We start from the raw sequence: 14,120 nt of genomic DNA on the forward strand, positions 1-14,120 counted from the left end.
ACCTCACTCACATACACTCTCTTCGTCAGTCTTTCACCCTCCATCCTCTCCACGTGGCCAAACCACCTCAGTGTGTTCCTCATAACGCTTCCTATCACATCCACATCCACACCACAACGCTCCTTTATATCCTCATTCGTCAGCCTGTCTCTCTGTGTGACTCCACAGGCTCCTCTTAAATAACTCATTTCCACTGCTGTCACTCTTGACTTGTGTCCTTCCAACAACGTCCAAGCTTCACGTGAATTCCATACGTTAAGAGTTGGTATCACAATACTGTCATTTAGTAACTTTTTCACTTCCATGCTCACTTCCCTGTTTCTAATCACTGCTTTCAAAGAACTAGCAACCTTTCTTCCCTGCTGTACCCTTTCAAGCACTTCACCCTCCAAACCTCCATCCTTACTCATCACACTACCCAAGTACTTAAATGTACTCACATTTTCCAATTCCTCACCATCCAACCTCGCTCTACATTCACTGACTTCACCTCTCTCAAAGACCATCACTTTACTCTTCCCTACATTCACCTTTAGATTCTGGTTCTTACACACTCTCCCAAACTCATCCACCAAGCCTTGCAGCTCCCCTTCGTCTTCACTCAACAACACAGTATCATCTGCAAACAACAGTACAGGGAGTTTCCAAACACTATCCTCTCTCACCAGGGCCACTCCAACATCCACTACCCTACCTTGTACAGTAGAAGTCCTATTTTTCGGCATCTATGGGACCAGGCAAGTGCCGAAATATCAAAATTGCCGAATTATCAAAAACCCTACCCACTCAGTACCTTATATGTTTCGGTGAACATTATCATCACTACTCATATCATTACAAATGTGTTTGGAGAGAGTACTGTATACTGTTTGATACTGTACAATACTGTAATGAATACAGTACTATACATGAATATGAAAAATAAAGAAATTAGTGAACATACTGTATATAAATGTAATGATACAGTAGGCCTACAAGGTCACATACACTTACCTAAACTTATAGTAGGTTCCTTATTCACATATGTACAATAGAAGGGGTTGATTGGAGTCTGCTACTGCTGGAAGAAGTCCCCAGCAGTAGAGGGGATGAAAAAAATAGGAAAATCTGCCGAACGATCAGAGATTTTCGTAAATGGGACTATTTCTCAAAACTGCCGAAATGTCAGATTTGCCGGGGAATTGGATGCTGAAGAATTGGACTTTTACTGTACCTCTTTTATTACCCCATCCATGTACAGATTGAACAACCATGGAGACATGACACATCCCTGTTTCAACCCAACTTTCAAAGAGAAAAATTCACTTAGTTCACCATCCACACGCACTGCAGCCTTCGCACCATCGTACAAACTCTTCACAGCATTCAACAACTTCCCATCTACTCCATATATTCTTAACACTTTCCACAATCCTTGTCTATCCACCCTGTCACATGCTTTCTCCAAATCCACGAAAGCCGCATACAACTTCTTTCCCTTCTCTAGAAACTTTTCCACTAAAGATCTAAGAATGAATATCTGATCTATACAACCTCCTCCCTTCCTAAAGCCTCCCTGTTCTTCTCCAACTAATTTCTCTATTCTTTCTCTAACTCTGTCAATAAGTATCCTACCATACACTTTTCCTATTATACTAAGAAGACAAATGCCCCTATGATTACCACACACTTCTTTTTCCCCTTTTCCTTTGTACAAGGGAATAATTATACCTGACTTCCAATCCTCCGGGACTCTACCTTCCTCCCAGGCCAATCTGCACATCTTCTGCTTTATAAAGAAAAACTTACTTCTCTCTTCATCTGGTCTTGCATCATTCTTTCCTTTTGCATCTTCCTTCTTTTCCTTTAGTAATTCCCATTCCTCTTAAGGTAGGCACCTTTTTAGTTTTTATCCACACTTCTTTGTACTCCTCTGATTCCTTAAGTTTGTTGGCATTTTTTAATACCTCTTCTACATTGTTCACGCTTTGGAAGGCTACTTTTAGGGGCCTTGACTTGCTTCTCTCATATATCCCTAATCTCTTAAATTCCTCTACATCTTTCTCACAGATTTCCACTGATACTAATTTCAATGTGTTCATTATATTTACCATCTCCTTGTTATCTCTAGGGACTCTATTCTTTCTTCATCTTTACCAGTGATGACTATAGATTTGTTAATTCCAGCTGCTCCATTATCAGCCTTGGGTTCTTCCTTATGATGTCTTTCATCTCTCTTGTCATGTCTTTTGCTTCAGCCTTGTTTAGATCTTGACTTGTACTGGCTACTTCTGACCATGTGTTTTGTACTTCCTGTGTGTAATTTCTCATCATTTCATTTGCCTGAGTTATCCTCTCATTAGTGTCTCTGCTTTGTTCTATCAGATTACCTGCTTTTCTAATTATATCTATATTGTTATTGTACTCATTCAAAACTCTCTCATGGGTGACTGTTGTACTTCCCATTTTGTGTGTGTGTGTGTTTGCCTAGTTTACCCAGTTGTGGTATATAGGAAATGAGCTATGCTTGTGGGGTCCCGTCTCTTTCTCTCAGTAAGTCAAATTTTGCTTTGAACTCGTTTAGGTTTTTAGACTGGACGATGTCTTTGTCCAGGCTGTTCCACAGGTCTTTGCATCTTCTGTATATGGAAACCTATGTTTCTTGATATCCTTCAAGCAACTTGACTTTTTCAGTTTCATTCCGTGTCCTCTTGTTACTCTTCCATCCTATACAAACAGATCTTTTATATCAGTTTTATCTACTCCCATCATGGCCCTGAACACTGCAATCATGTCTCTCCTCTCTTTCCTTTTTTCTTTGGAAGGCAGATCCAGCTTTTCCAGCCTCACGCTGCATGACCGATCTGCCAGGCTAGGGACCATCTTGGTTGCTGTTCTTTGTATTCTCTTGATCTTGTTTATATCTTTCTTTTTGTGTGGGGACCACACAGCTGCCGCATATTTCAACCTGAGGCGGATCATGGCCACTATAAATTTTTTCATCATCTCCTCATCCATGTAATGAAATGCCACTCTTATGTTGGTCAAGAGATTGTACGTCTCTCTAACTATCTTGCTGTTGTGTTTTTCCAGTGACAAACTATCCCAGACCAGCACTCCCAAATCTTTCTCTTCCCTTGCTTTTGTGATTGGGTCATTACCCATCATATAATTCAGTGATGGCCTCTTGGTTCATTTACCCATTTCCAATATTTTACCTTTTTTTGCGTTGAATTTTATTTCCCACAACGAGCTCCAATCATGAATCCTGTCCAGGTCTTCCTGCAGCATTTTACAGTCTTCTTCGACTTCTACTCTCCTCAAGATCTTTGCATCATCAGGAAACAGATTTGTATAACTGTTTATTCCATTTACCATATCGTTTACGTAAATCAGGAACATTATTGATGCTAACACCGAGCCCTGTGGGACTCCACTAGACATCTTGTCCTTTATTACTGTCCTCATTTGTCTGTTTCTCAAGAAGTCTCTCATCCACTCTAGAAGGTTTCCCCTCAGTCCTTCTGTGTGCTTCAATATCCACATTAGTTGCCTGTGGGGTACCTTGTCAAAGGCTTTCTCCAAATCTAAATACATACGATCCACCCAGCTGTCTCTCTCCTGTAGCACATCAATCGTTCTTGAGTAAAAGCTCAGCAAGTTGGAAACACACGACCTTCCACTTCTGAATCCAGACTGACTTTCAACCAAAATGTTCATCTCCTTCAGATATTTTATCCATCTATCTTTCAGGATTCTCCCGAACAATTTTGCGACTGTGCTAGTCTGGGACACTGGTTTGTAATTCAGGGGTTCTTCCTTGTTTCCCCCCATATAAATTGGTACCACATTGGCCTTCTTCCATTCCCGGGGCACTTTCCCTTATTCCAGAGAATGCCACTTAAACCGTGGATCTTATCCACTAGTTGTTCTCTGCATTCTTTTAGTACCCAAGTAGAGATTCCATCCAGTCCTGGGGCTTTCCTTACATTTTGAGCTTCCAGTAATTTATACTCTTCCCTCATTTCCACTTTTATATATTTTATCACTTCATTTCTAGTCACTCCATTCCTCTCCACAAAATCCATTTATTTGGTGAAAACCAATTGGAAACATTGTTCATTATTTCGGCTTGCATTGCCACATCTTTATAGACCTCTCCTTCTACTTTCAGTCTGGTGATTCCTTCCTTTTTTTTCATTTTGCCATTAACATATCTGTAAAACAATTTGGGTTCTTCCTTACGTTTGTCAATTATACCTTTTTCAAAGTTCCTTTCTTCCCCTCTATGTATTCTTGTACAGTATATTCATTTCTAGTTCTTCTATATTCTTCCCTTGTTCTATTACTACCTCTCATTCTCCAGTTGTTCCATGCCATGTCCCTCTCTTTTTTTGCTATCATACACCTTCTGTTAAACCAATCCTTCTTCTTGTTTTCTTTCCCACTTACTCTTGGCACATACTTTTCCGCTTCTGAATTATACAGGTCTAGAAAGATATCCCACTTCCTCTGTATCTCTCTTGTTTCTCTGAATTTTCTCCTATCCACATTTTTTTAAAAAGTCCTCAATCCTGTATAGTTTGCTTTCCCAAAGTTGTATCTTCCCTGCCTATAAAGCTCATCTCTTGGCACCACATTCTCTTTTATCATCTGGAACTCAGTGTAGTGTGTGTGTGTGTGTGTGTGTGTACATACCTATTTGTAGTATACGGGAATTGAGCTAAGCTTGTGTTGTCCTGTCTCCATATCTACCTTTATCTAGTGTAGTTTTAAACACATGAATGTTTTTTCCCTGCACCACCTCTTCGTCTAAGTCATTCCGAATACCTATGCTTCTCTTCGGGAAACTGAACCTTTTAAGATCATTACGACATCTACATTTTCTCAGCTTGAAGTCATGACTTCTTGTTCCTCCATCATCCAGCATAATATGATCCTCTCTATCCACCCTTTCCAGTTCTCTTACATTTCTAAACATTGTGATCAAGTAACCTCTTTCCCTTCTCTCGCGCAGTGTTGGTAACTTCAGTTTTTCCAATCTTTCCTCGTAGGTTAGTTCCCATAAGTGTGGTATCATCCTTGTTGCCATCCATTGAACCCTCTAGTTTATCAATATGCTTCTCCAAATGAGGTGACCATACCACCTTCAAATGGGGTGACCATACCACAGCCACATACTCTAGTCTTGGTCTTATCATGGTCACTATCAGCTCTTTCAGCATTTCCTCGTCCATATCATTAAAAGCCACTCTCATGTTTGTCAGTAATCCATAAGTGCCTCCAGTGATTCTGATTATATGCTTTTCTGGTGACAAGTCATCCCGAATAATCACTCCCAACTCCTTCTTATCTTTTCTTTTACTAATTATCTCATTCCCCATTTTATATGTCCAGTGCAGTCTTTTCTCACTGATTCCCATTCCTAATGCATAACACTTCTTGACACTGAAATCTATTTTCCAAGTCTGGCTCCAGCTGTGGAGTTTGTACAAGTCCTCTTGCAGTTTTTTAAACTATCAATACATTTAACCCGCCACATGCTGGCTATTTTAGCCCTCTGGGTCACCCCAGTGCTGGCCATTTTTCGACCCTTTTTTTTATTTATTTATTTTTTTTTATTTTATTTTTTTCTAAAATGATAGATTTTGATGTGGAAACAATGAATTTCACCATTAAAATGCTCTCTGAGGGTCGGAAATCGGTTTTATTCAGTCTTGCATACTCGTGTACAGTTTTAGTCGCTCTCTCACACTCACCACGTACGTGAGAGAAAGCCGTTTTCTATGTAAGGTACACTCAGGGGCGTACCTAGAGATTTGGGGGCCCAGGGGGCTAGGTTCTTTGTGGGGACCCCCTCCTGGAGGGGGGGCCCCGCAAAGAACCTAGCCCCCCTCATTCTCAAAACTTATCTAATATCTCAGCCGGGATTGGCGGGATGATAAATATATATATTTTTAAATATTAATAAAAAAGCTTATAAATTTTTAAGGCTTTGGGGGGCCCCCTCAATTGGGGGCCCGGGGGGCAGTTTCAAACATCCCCCTCTCCCCCCCCCAGGTACGCCACTGAGTACACTCAGGTATTTATGCTGGGAAGGTATAGCAATGTTCAGTACACTTTTCTGATCACATATTACTTCTGCATATATCACAATTTGCATGTCTTTCTCACTGTGAATGCATTATCTTACACTTGCATGAAGATAGGGACAACCTGATTTCATTACGTACAGTCCTGGCACTTACAAGAAGGTATTTAAAACTTGACTTCATTATATAGTCCTTACACTTACAAGAAAATATTTACAACTTACGCTTACATGAAAATATTTACAAAATGCCTTCACTATGTACAGCACTGGGTGAGGTACACAGGTAGAGTGAGGCAGAACGAGCGTGAGGGGGGAAGCTAGTGAGTGTATGGCCTTGACAGCCTGGGGGATGGTAGAGGAACAGTTACCTTACATGCCTGCCAATTTTTACCCGTGAATCTTGAAAAATGCGGTCACAGTGATGTTTTTTATTTTAGACCGTTTTGAAACAGCACTGGCACTGGCCGCGGCATTGTCAGACCGTTTTAAAACGGCACTGGCACATGGCGAATTAATATGATAAATAATTTTAGCATCATCTGCGAACATACTTGTGTAACTATTCAACCTTCTGGCAATTCATTTATATATATATCAGACACATCATTGGGGCTAAGACAGAGCCGTGGGGTTTTCCACTAGTCACATTTCTCCATTGTGAAATCTTGTCTCTTATAACTGTTCTCATCTGCCTTCCTACCAGATAATCTCCCATCCACTTTAATAGTTTCCTATGCACTCCTCCAAAGGTCTTCAACTTCCATAGTAGTCTCTTATAGGGCACCCTATCAGATGCATTCTTGAGATCAAGATGGACACAATCTGCCCAACCTTCTCTCTTGTATGACATCTATTACCCTGTTGTAGAAACTTAATAGGTTAGTAACACACGATGTTCCTTCCCAAAAACCAAATTGTCTTGGTGTTGTCACTTCATTTTCTTCTTTTTACTTTATCAATCTTTTTCTAATTTCTCGCAGATTTTACAAACAACACTAGTAAGTGATACAGGTCTATAATTGAGTGGATCTTCCCTGTCTCCTCCCTGATGATTGGCACAATATTTTCTCTTTTCCAGTCTTTAGGTAACTTCATTTTCCAGAGAACTCTTAATGGTGACATAAACAGGCCACAGTGATTGGTCAGCACATTCCTTTAGGATCCATCCAGCCACACCATCTGGTCGCTTTCTCACATCCAAGACCCTCATCAGCTGTAGCACCTCATTCATGTCAACTGCAGTTTCTGCAATTCCTATCATCCTGGGTTCCATTCCAGGTTCTCTAAATTCTTCCTCCAACACATAGACTGACTGCAGCTTGTTGTTCATTATTTCGCATAATTCTTCTCCTGTTTCGTAAGTTTCATCTCCATTCCTCAGTCATACAGTATTATACTGTCCTTAACATTCATTTTACCATTTACAAACCTATAAAATAGTTTAGGCTCAATTTTACATTTAGTTACAATATCTTTTTTGTATTTCCTTTCTTCCTCTCTCCACACCCTTACATATTCATTTCTTACCTACTTGTACTCCACCCAAGCCCTTTCACTCTGTTGTACCTTCTTCTCACTTTATTCCATGCTGTTCTTCTTGTGTCATGTGCCATTCTACTTCTGTTATTAAACTGTTCTTTCCTCCTTTCCATTGCTGTGGGGAATTTTGGGACATATTTACTAACTCCTGTTTTATATACTTCTATCAAAAACTCATATTTCTCGTCAACATTTGTGATCACATTCATTTTACTCCAGTCTACATTTGGAAAAAGTTCCTCAGGGAGGCAAAGTCTGCCTTCCCGGAATTGTATCTATTTTCTCGTGTGTTTTTCATATCTTTCTCCTTCCCTTACTCTCACCACTTCCATTTCAGTAAACAAATGATCACTTTTACCAAAGGGGCATTGGTAGTTTATGTTCTTCACATCATTTAGGTCCTTTGTGAATACCAAGTCTAGCCTTCATGGTTCGTCATCTCCTCTAATTCTTGTATTTTCTTTAATTAATTGAGTTAACATGTTTTCCATCACTAATTCCATTAATTTATTTTCCCACAATTCCTCATTGTTTCCAGCATTCATACTTTCCCAATCAACTTCTCAGCATTTAAAATCTTCCATGATTATTATTCTCTTTCTTCGTTCAATTAACATCTTTAGGTTAATAATGGATTGTCCTCTTAACAGTTCATAATCTTCTATTTTCCATACCCTAGTTTGAGGGGGCATATAAAATAGTATTGCATGTATTTTTTCTCCATAAAAGTCCTCAATTTCCATTCCCACAAGTTCATCCACGGTATTTTCAGTTTCTATATTTTTTGTTCGTAAGTTAGTATGGGTTAAAATCATTACACCTCCCCCAAGCTTGCTTTGTCTATCCTTCCTCCAAGTATTATAATTGTTCCATCCAAATAATTTTGTATCAACATCTTGGGGCAATTTAGTCTCCACCAAGCAAACAATTTCAGGTTTCTTTTCATTTATAATCTCCAATTTCCCCTTTCTTAGATATTAACCCATCTACATTACTATACATGATACTTAGATTTACTGCCCTGTTTTTTATCTTTACTCATTCTTCTCTTAGTTTCCTTCACTTCTAGTTCCTCACATACCACTTCCATACTTTCATATCCATCACTCTCCAAAAAATTTTTTTTACATTCTTCCTCTGTCCTCCTGTCAAATTTTTCCTTTACTTGTTCCTTCAGACTTCTCTTTCTTCTTCATTCAGATCTTTTCATGGTATAATATTTTCCATCCCTGCCTTTTTACTTAGATCCCAGATCACTTTAAGTGTATTATCTACTAACCTTTCTGATGACAGTGTAACTCTCATTGGTCTTGCTTCCCCTTTCTTGTATAGGCCTATCCTCCTTACTTCCTCAATTTCTTTTTCCCACTTGCTTCTTTCAGGACTGATCTTGCCAAATATTTTTCTCACTTGATTCAGGTCTCAAGTCTCACAGATCCAACCTTTTCTTCCGTCTCATTGTTTCCACATATTACCACACATCTGTTCCTTTCTACAGTTTGCTCACTATTTTCTCTTTCTTCTTCAATATTTTTGCTACATTTTCCTTGATTTTTTTTTTCTTTTTCATTTTCCATTCTTCTTGAATGATTTCCCTTAAGCTGACAACTTCTTTCTGTTCTTCCTCCACATGTGCCCACATTGCCCTTTGCATCTCTAACACATTACTCACCTTCTCCGTTTTGTTGCTGCTCTCTTCTGATTTTCTCCTTAATTTGATAATTTCTCGTTTCAAAGTTTCGATCTCCTGGTTCATCGTCTCATTGGCCTGTATCAGACTCTGTGCTGTATAGTGTTTTTGGTATTTTCAGGTATGTTTAATGATACCAGAACCTCCACTTTCTTGTCAAGTTTACTAATTCTCATAATCAACATTTTAACTAAATCCATCACACTTGTTTTACTGTCAAATCCTGGAAATGCGGGTCCCTCAATATTTACACTGTCGTCCATGTTTGAATGTTGGGTACTGTACTATCAGGTGTTATTGAGATTCCTGTGATCATTCATGTATACTCAAATATTTACTGACAGTGGCTCTTTACGTTTTTGGCAGACTTTATTAACAGACAATACTTTAAACTTTAGAGAAGACCACAGGAGACAGGGCAAATATAATTCCTGAAAACTACTTAAGGTTTGCAGAGGTGGTTGAGACACGTCTGTTATCTCTGGCTCTGGCTCCATGTATGTGTGTGTGTGTGTGTGTGTGTGTGTGTGTGTGTGTGTGTGTGTGTGTGTGTTTCCCACAAAGCATGGTGAGGTTTCTTGGTCTTTTAGATAAAAGATGCTTTTTGTGGATGCTTAGGTATTTTGAAATGATGAGGGAGACTGGCAGTGTTCCACACATGGCTTTACTGTATGAGAATGTATGTAAGCAGTCAGGAGGTAAACAAAGCTTTAAAAAAGTTAATGGTAAGCAGGTTAACTTAGTGAAAAGTGAAAGTATTGATGCCCTAGCAATAAATTTTACTTTTTCTCATACTGATAATGTGATGGTGCTTTGAATGATGACTAGATGATGTTGAGATGATAATGTGATGATGAGATAATAATGTGATGATGATGATGATATGAAGTGATGATGCACAGACTAGTGGAACTTGTGAAAGGTAGATTTTTGAATGTGTATGGCATTGTGCATGAAACACCAGCAACCAGGTTTAGAAACTTTCGTGGCATGAGCTTTGAAATTCAGTCAGCAGAAAAAACTCTCTCCAGACCTAAATGTGCAAAATCAGAACTGTGAACAAAAATCCCATGAAAGATAAGGGATTGCTGTATGTGCCATTAGTTATATATTTAGCTTTCAAAACTTGATTTTTTTAACCATGTACCCCCACTTTCAACAAGGCTTGGGAGCATAATCCCTGTTTTCCCATAGGGTTTATACTTTGTTGAAAGAGATATTTGCCAGACACACTGCCTTCAGTAACATATATACTGCGTTGGAGGTGGGGCATCTGGATTTATATGGTTACCTAAAAACCTTTTGTAGTGCTTCAAATCACCAGGCATTAGAATAAATTTGTTTAAAGTATTTTCTGATGTTTTAGCAACAATTATTGTTAAATTGCCCCCCAGTAAGCCTTTAATGAGTTTATGTTTTGCTGGAAACAAACTGGCAGCTCCAAAACTGTGGAAACCAAGGCTGACTATTCTTTACTATATGTTTTTTTATGAATCAGCTGAGGACATAGTATTTGAAGCCTGTTCCCAGGTCCAGTATTCTCATGTAATTCCACTATAGTACACTACTGATGTTCATCTGTATTATGATATTCCTGACCCAATGTACTAAAAATTGTAGGCATTTGGTATTAACAATTAATATCCAAAGTCCTAGGCCAAAATGTGGGTTTATATTTGCTGTAATGCCATTGCTAAGCTTCTGGTATTAATGTTTCATGTTACTTGGTGGAGAATTTACTGATGATAATGATAAAACCAGATGTATAAAATGAATAATGTCTGTAAACTTGAACATGGCTTGTCATGAAACTTGAATTTTACATATTCACCTCATCAGTACACAGAGTGTACTTCTGTTCACTATCCATAGTGCACCCAAGCATTTGATACCCCTAGTCCTTTACTAACCATATTGATCACCTTGCATACCTTGGTTGTCTAGTGGACGGAGGTGCTAGCTGGGATGATGGTTTTATATTATGTGGATTGGTTCGAGTCCCCAAGAGGTCGCTTTAGGTCATGAAATGCTACCTGTCATGGTCCAGTCACTTCCCTTAACTGCTCCTGACTTTGATAATGTAACCATAGGCCCTTGCTCCTTACAAGGGGTAAAATGGGCCAGGATTTTTATGTTTCCCTAACTGCATTTGTACCCACAGTCTGATGAGATCACATACCTGCCGAGGGAAGCGCTGAAGTGCCATATGTGTGACATCTCAAAGTTCCCAGACATCAAGGTAAGGTAGTTTGTATAACCTCATGTTCAGTTGAGAACATTAGTAAATTGTATACAGTATCTGCAATAATTATAATTATAATAAAAACTGGCAAATGCATGTAGATGAGAGTGGTGGCAAAGGGGGAGAGAGGGTTCTAGTAAACCTAACAAAATAATGCTGTTAGAAAAAAAAAGTAAAAAATTACCTTTTACTTGAAGGGATTAGCCAATTCAGGAGTGACATTGCATTTTGGTGTTGTTTTTTTTTGGATATTGCCAGATGATTTTCAGCTTGGAAAAATTTCTGCTTCCTTAAAAATAATAATAATTGGAAAAAAAAAAAAAAAAAAAAAAATCAGATGGAGATGGAGGGTTAGCTGGGTGGGTTTTTCAATGTGGACAGGCTCTTTAATGGAGTGATGAAAACTAAAGAGGTTAATGATGAGGGAGAAAAGGGAGTTATTCATGTATAATGCAGTGTGTGAAAATGGCTTTGTGACCAATTTTTTAATGAGATTATGGACTCGAGGTTAGAAAATTCAGCTCTTACATTACATGATGAGTTTACATAAGATAGATTTTGGGATGATTTAATACGTGTAGTGGGTGGTATGCGGGATGATGAGATAGTGATTTTGGGAGGGGACTTAAATGGTCATGTAGGTGAAGCAGCACAAGCTTATGAAGGAGTGCATGGGGGATGTGCATATGGTCTAAGGAATGCAGAAGGGGAAAGGATACTTGAGTTTGGGGAGGCAACGGACATGATTGTGTGCAACACATATTTTAGGAAAAGAGACAGTAGGTTAATTACGTATGAGTCTGGGGGAAATTGCAGTCAGATAGATTATTTTCTGGTTAGGAGGGCCGATAGGAGGTTAGTGAGGGATGTTAAAGTTATAGGAAGTGAGGAGTGTGTGCAGCAGCACAAACTATTGATTTGTGATATGGTGCTTAAAGAACAAGTGATGAAAAAGAGGACTTATGTACCTAGGAGGAAAATATGGAAGCTGAAAAACCAAGTAGTAAGGGATGCCTTCTATAGCGAGTGGAGGAGAGTGGTGGCTGAACAGGGAGCTGTAGACAGAGGCGTTAATGAACAGTACAGAGCCCTCAAGAACAATTTCTTGAGAGTTACTGATGTAACATGCGGCTGGACAAGAGGACCACCAAGACATAAAGTAACTTGGTGGTGGGATGAGGGTGTAGAAGCTGCAATTAAGGAGAAAAGAAGGCTTTTCCGGGAATGGAAGAAGGGTGGTAGCAAAGAGGAATATTTGGCTGCCAAGCATAGGGCTAGGAGAGAGGTATACAGGGCAAAGTCTGAGTCACAGAGACAATTACTTGATAACCTAAATCATGGGGAAAGGAAAAATATATTTAGGATGGCAGGTCAGGTGAAGAGGGATAATCAGGATATCATAGGTGAGCAGTGTGTGAAGAATGATGAAGGAAGGGTAGTGGTGAACAGTGAGGATATTAAAAATGCATGGAGAGAGCATTATAACCGGTTGTTGAATGAGGAGTTTGACTGGGACAGGGAAGGTTTGGAGCCAGCAGATCCAGTGTCTGGCCTTTGGCCTTTGATTGATACTGCTACTGTGAGTGAGGCAATAGGCAGGATGAGGGTGGGGAAGGCAGCAGGTGTGTCTGGGTTGACTGCCGAAATGTTGAAGGCCTCAGGCGATATAGGGGTGAGTTTAGTCACTGACCTGATAAATAGGATTATTTATGAGCGTGTTGTCCCAGATGATTGGCTGAAGAGTGTAATTGTAAATGTGTATAAAGGGAAGGGTGATGCCCTGGAAAGAGGAAATTATAGTGGTATAAAGCTTTTAGATCAGATAATGAAGGTAATGGAGAGAGTTTTAGAAGGTATGATTAGAGAAAGAGTGAATATTGATGAGATGCAGTTTGGGTTTATGCCAGGTAGGGGGACCACTGATGCCATATTCATTGTTCGACAGCTTCAGGAAAAGTATATTGGTAGGAGAAGGGATCTTTATTTTGTTTTTGTTGATTTGGAAAAGGCCTTTGACAGAGTCCTTAGAGAGGTGGTGAAGTGGGCAATGAGAAAGCTTGGCTTGGAGGAGTGGCTGGTTAGTGTGGTTATGGCCATGTATGTGGGTGCTCAACCCAGGTGAGAGTGAATGGAGATTTGAGTGATGAGTTTTCCGTGAATGTTGGTGTGCATCAGGGGTCAGTCTTGAGTCCCATGTTGTTTATCATGGTACTTGAAGCCCTTTCACGTGACTTTAGAAACGGACTCCCGTGGGAGTTGTTGTATGCTGATGATTTGGTGTTGATTGCAGAGAATGAAAGGGAGGCGGAGGAAAGGTTTAGGAAGTGGAGAGATGGTATGGGGCAAAAGGGTTTAAGGGTAAATGCAGATAAAACAAAAGTGATGATATCTAGGGTTGGTAGCGGTACTGTCAAAGACGAGGGAGAGTGGCCATGTGCAGTTTGCCACAAGGGCGTGGGAAGTAATTCCATCTTGTGCGGTGTGTGTGATAAATGGGTGCATAAGAGATGTAGTGGTATCAGAGGTAGACTGCGAGATAATGCTGATTTTATGTGTACGGCATGCCGGGGTGAGCA

At 39.6% G+C, this 14,120-nt stretch overlaps 1 protein-coding gene across 1 annotated transcript in view; it reads left to right on the top strand.

Annotated features, from left to right (window-relative positions):
* Positions 1 to 14,120, top strand: part of LOC145407011 (uncharacterized) — a 186,090-nt gene that overhangs the window by 76,670 nt on the left and 95,300 nt on the right. The window contains exon 8 of the mRNA XM_080278025.1: positions 11,464 to 11,541. Coding sequence (XP_080134151.1) covers positions 11,464 to 11,541 — 78 coding nt within the window. The remainder of the gene's footprint in view (positions 1 to 11,463; positions 11,542 to 14,120) is intronic.

The sequence above is a fragment of the Coenobita brevimanus genome, chromosome 72, assembly GCF_032717465.1.
Source record: "Coenobita brevimanus isolate Jiangsu-jjx chromosome 72, ASM3271746v2, whole genome shotgun sequence".
Classification (NCBI taxonomy): Eukaryota; Metazoa; Arthropoda; class Malacostraca; order Decapoda; family Coenobitidae; genus Coenobita; species Coenobita brevimanus.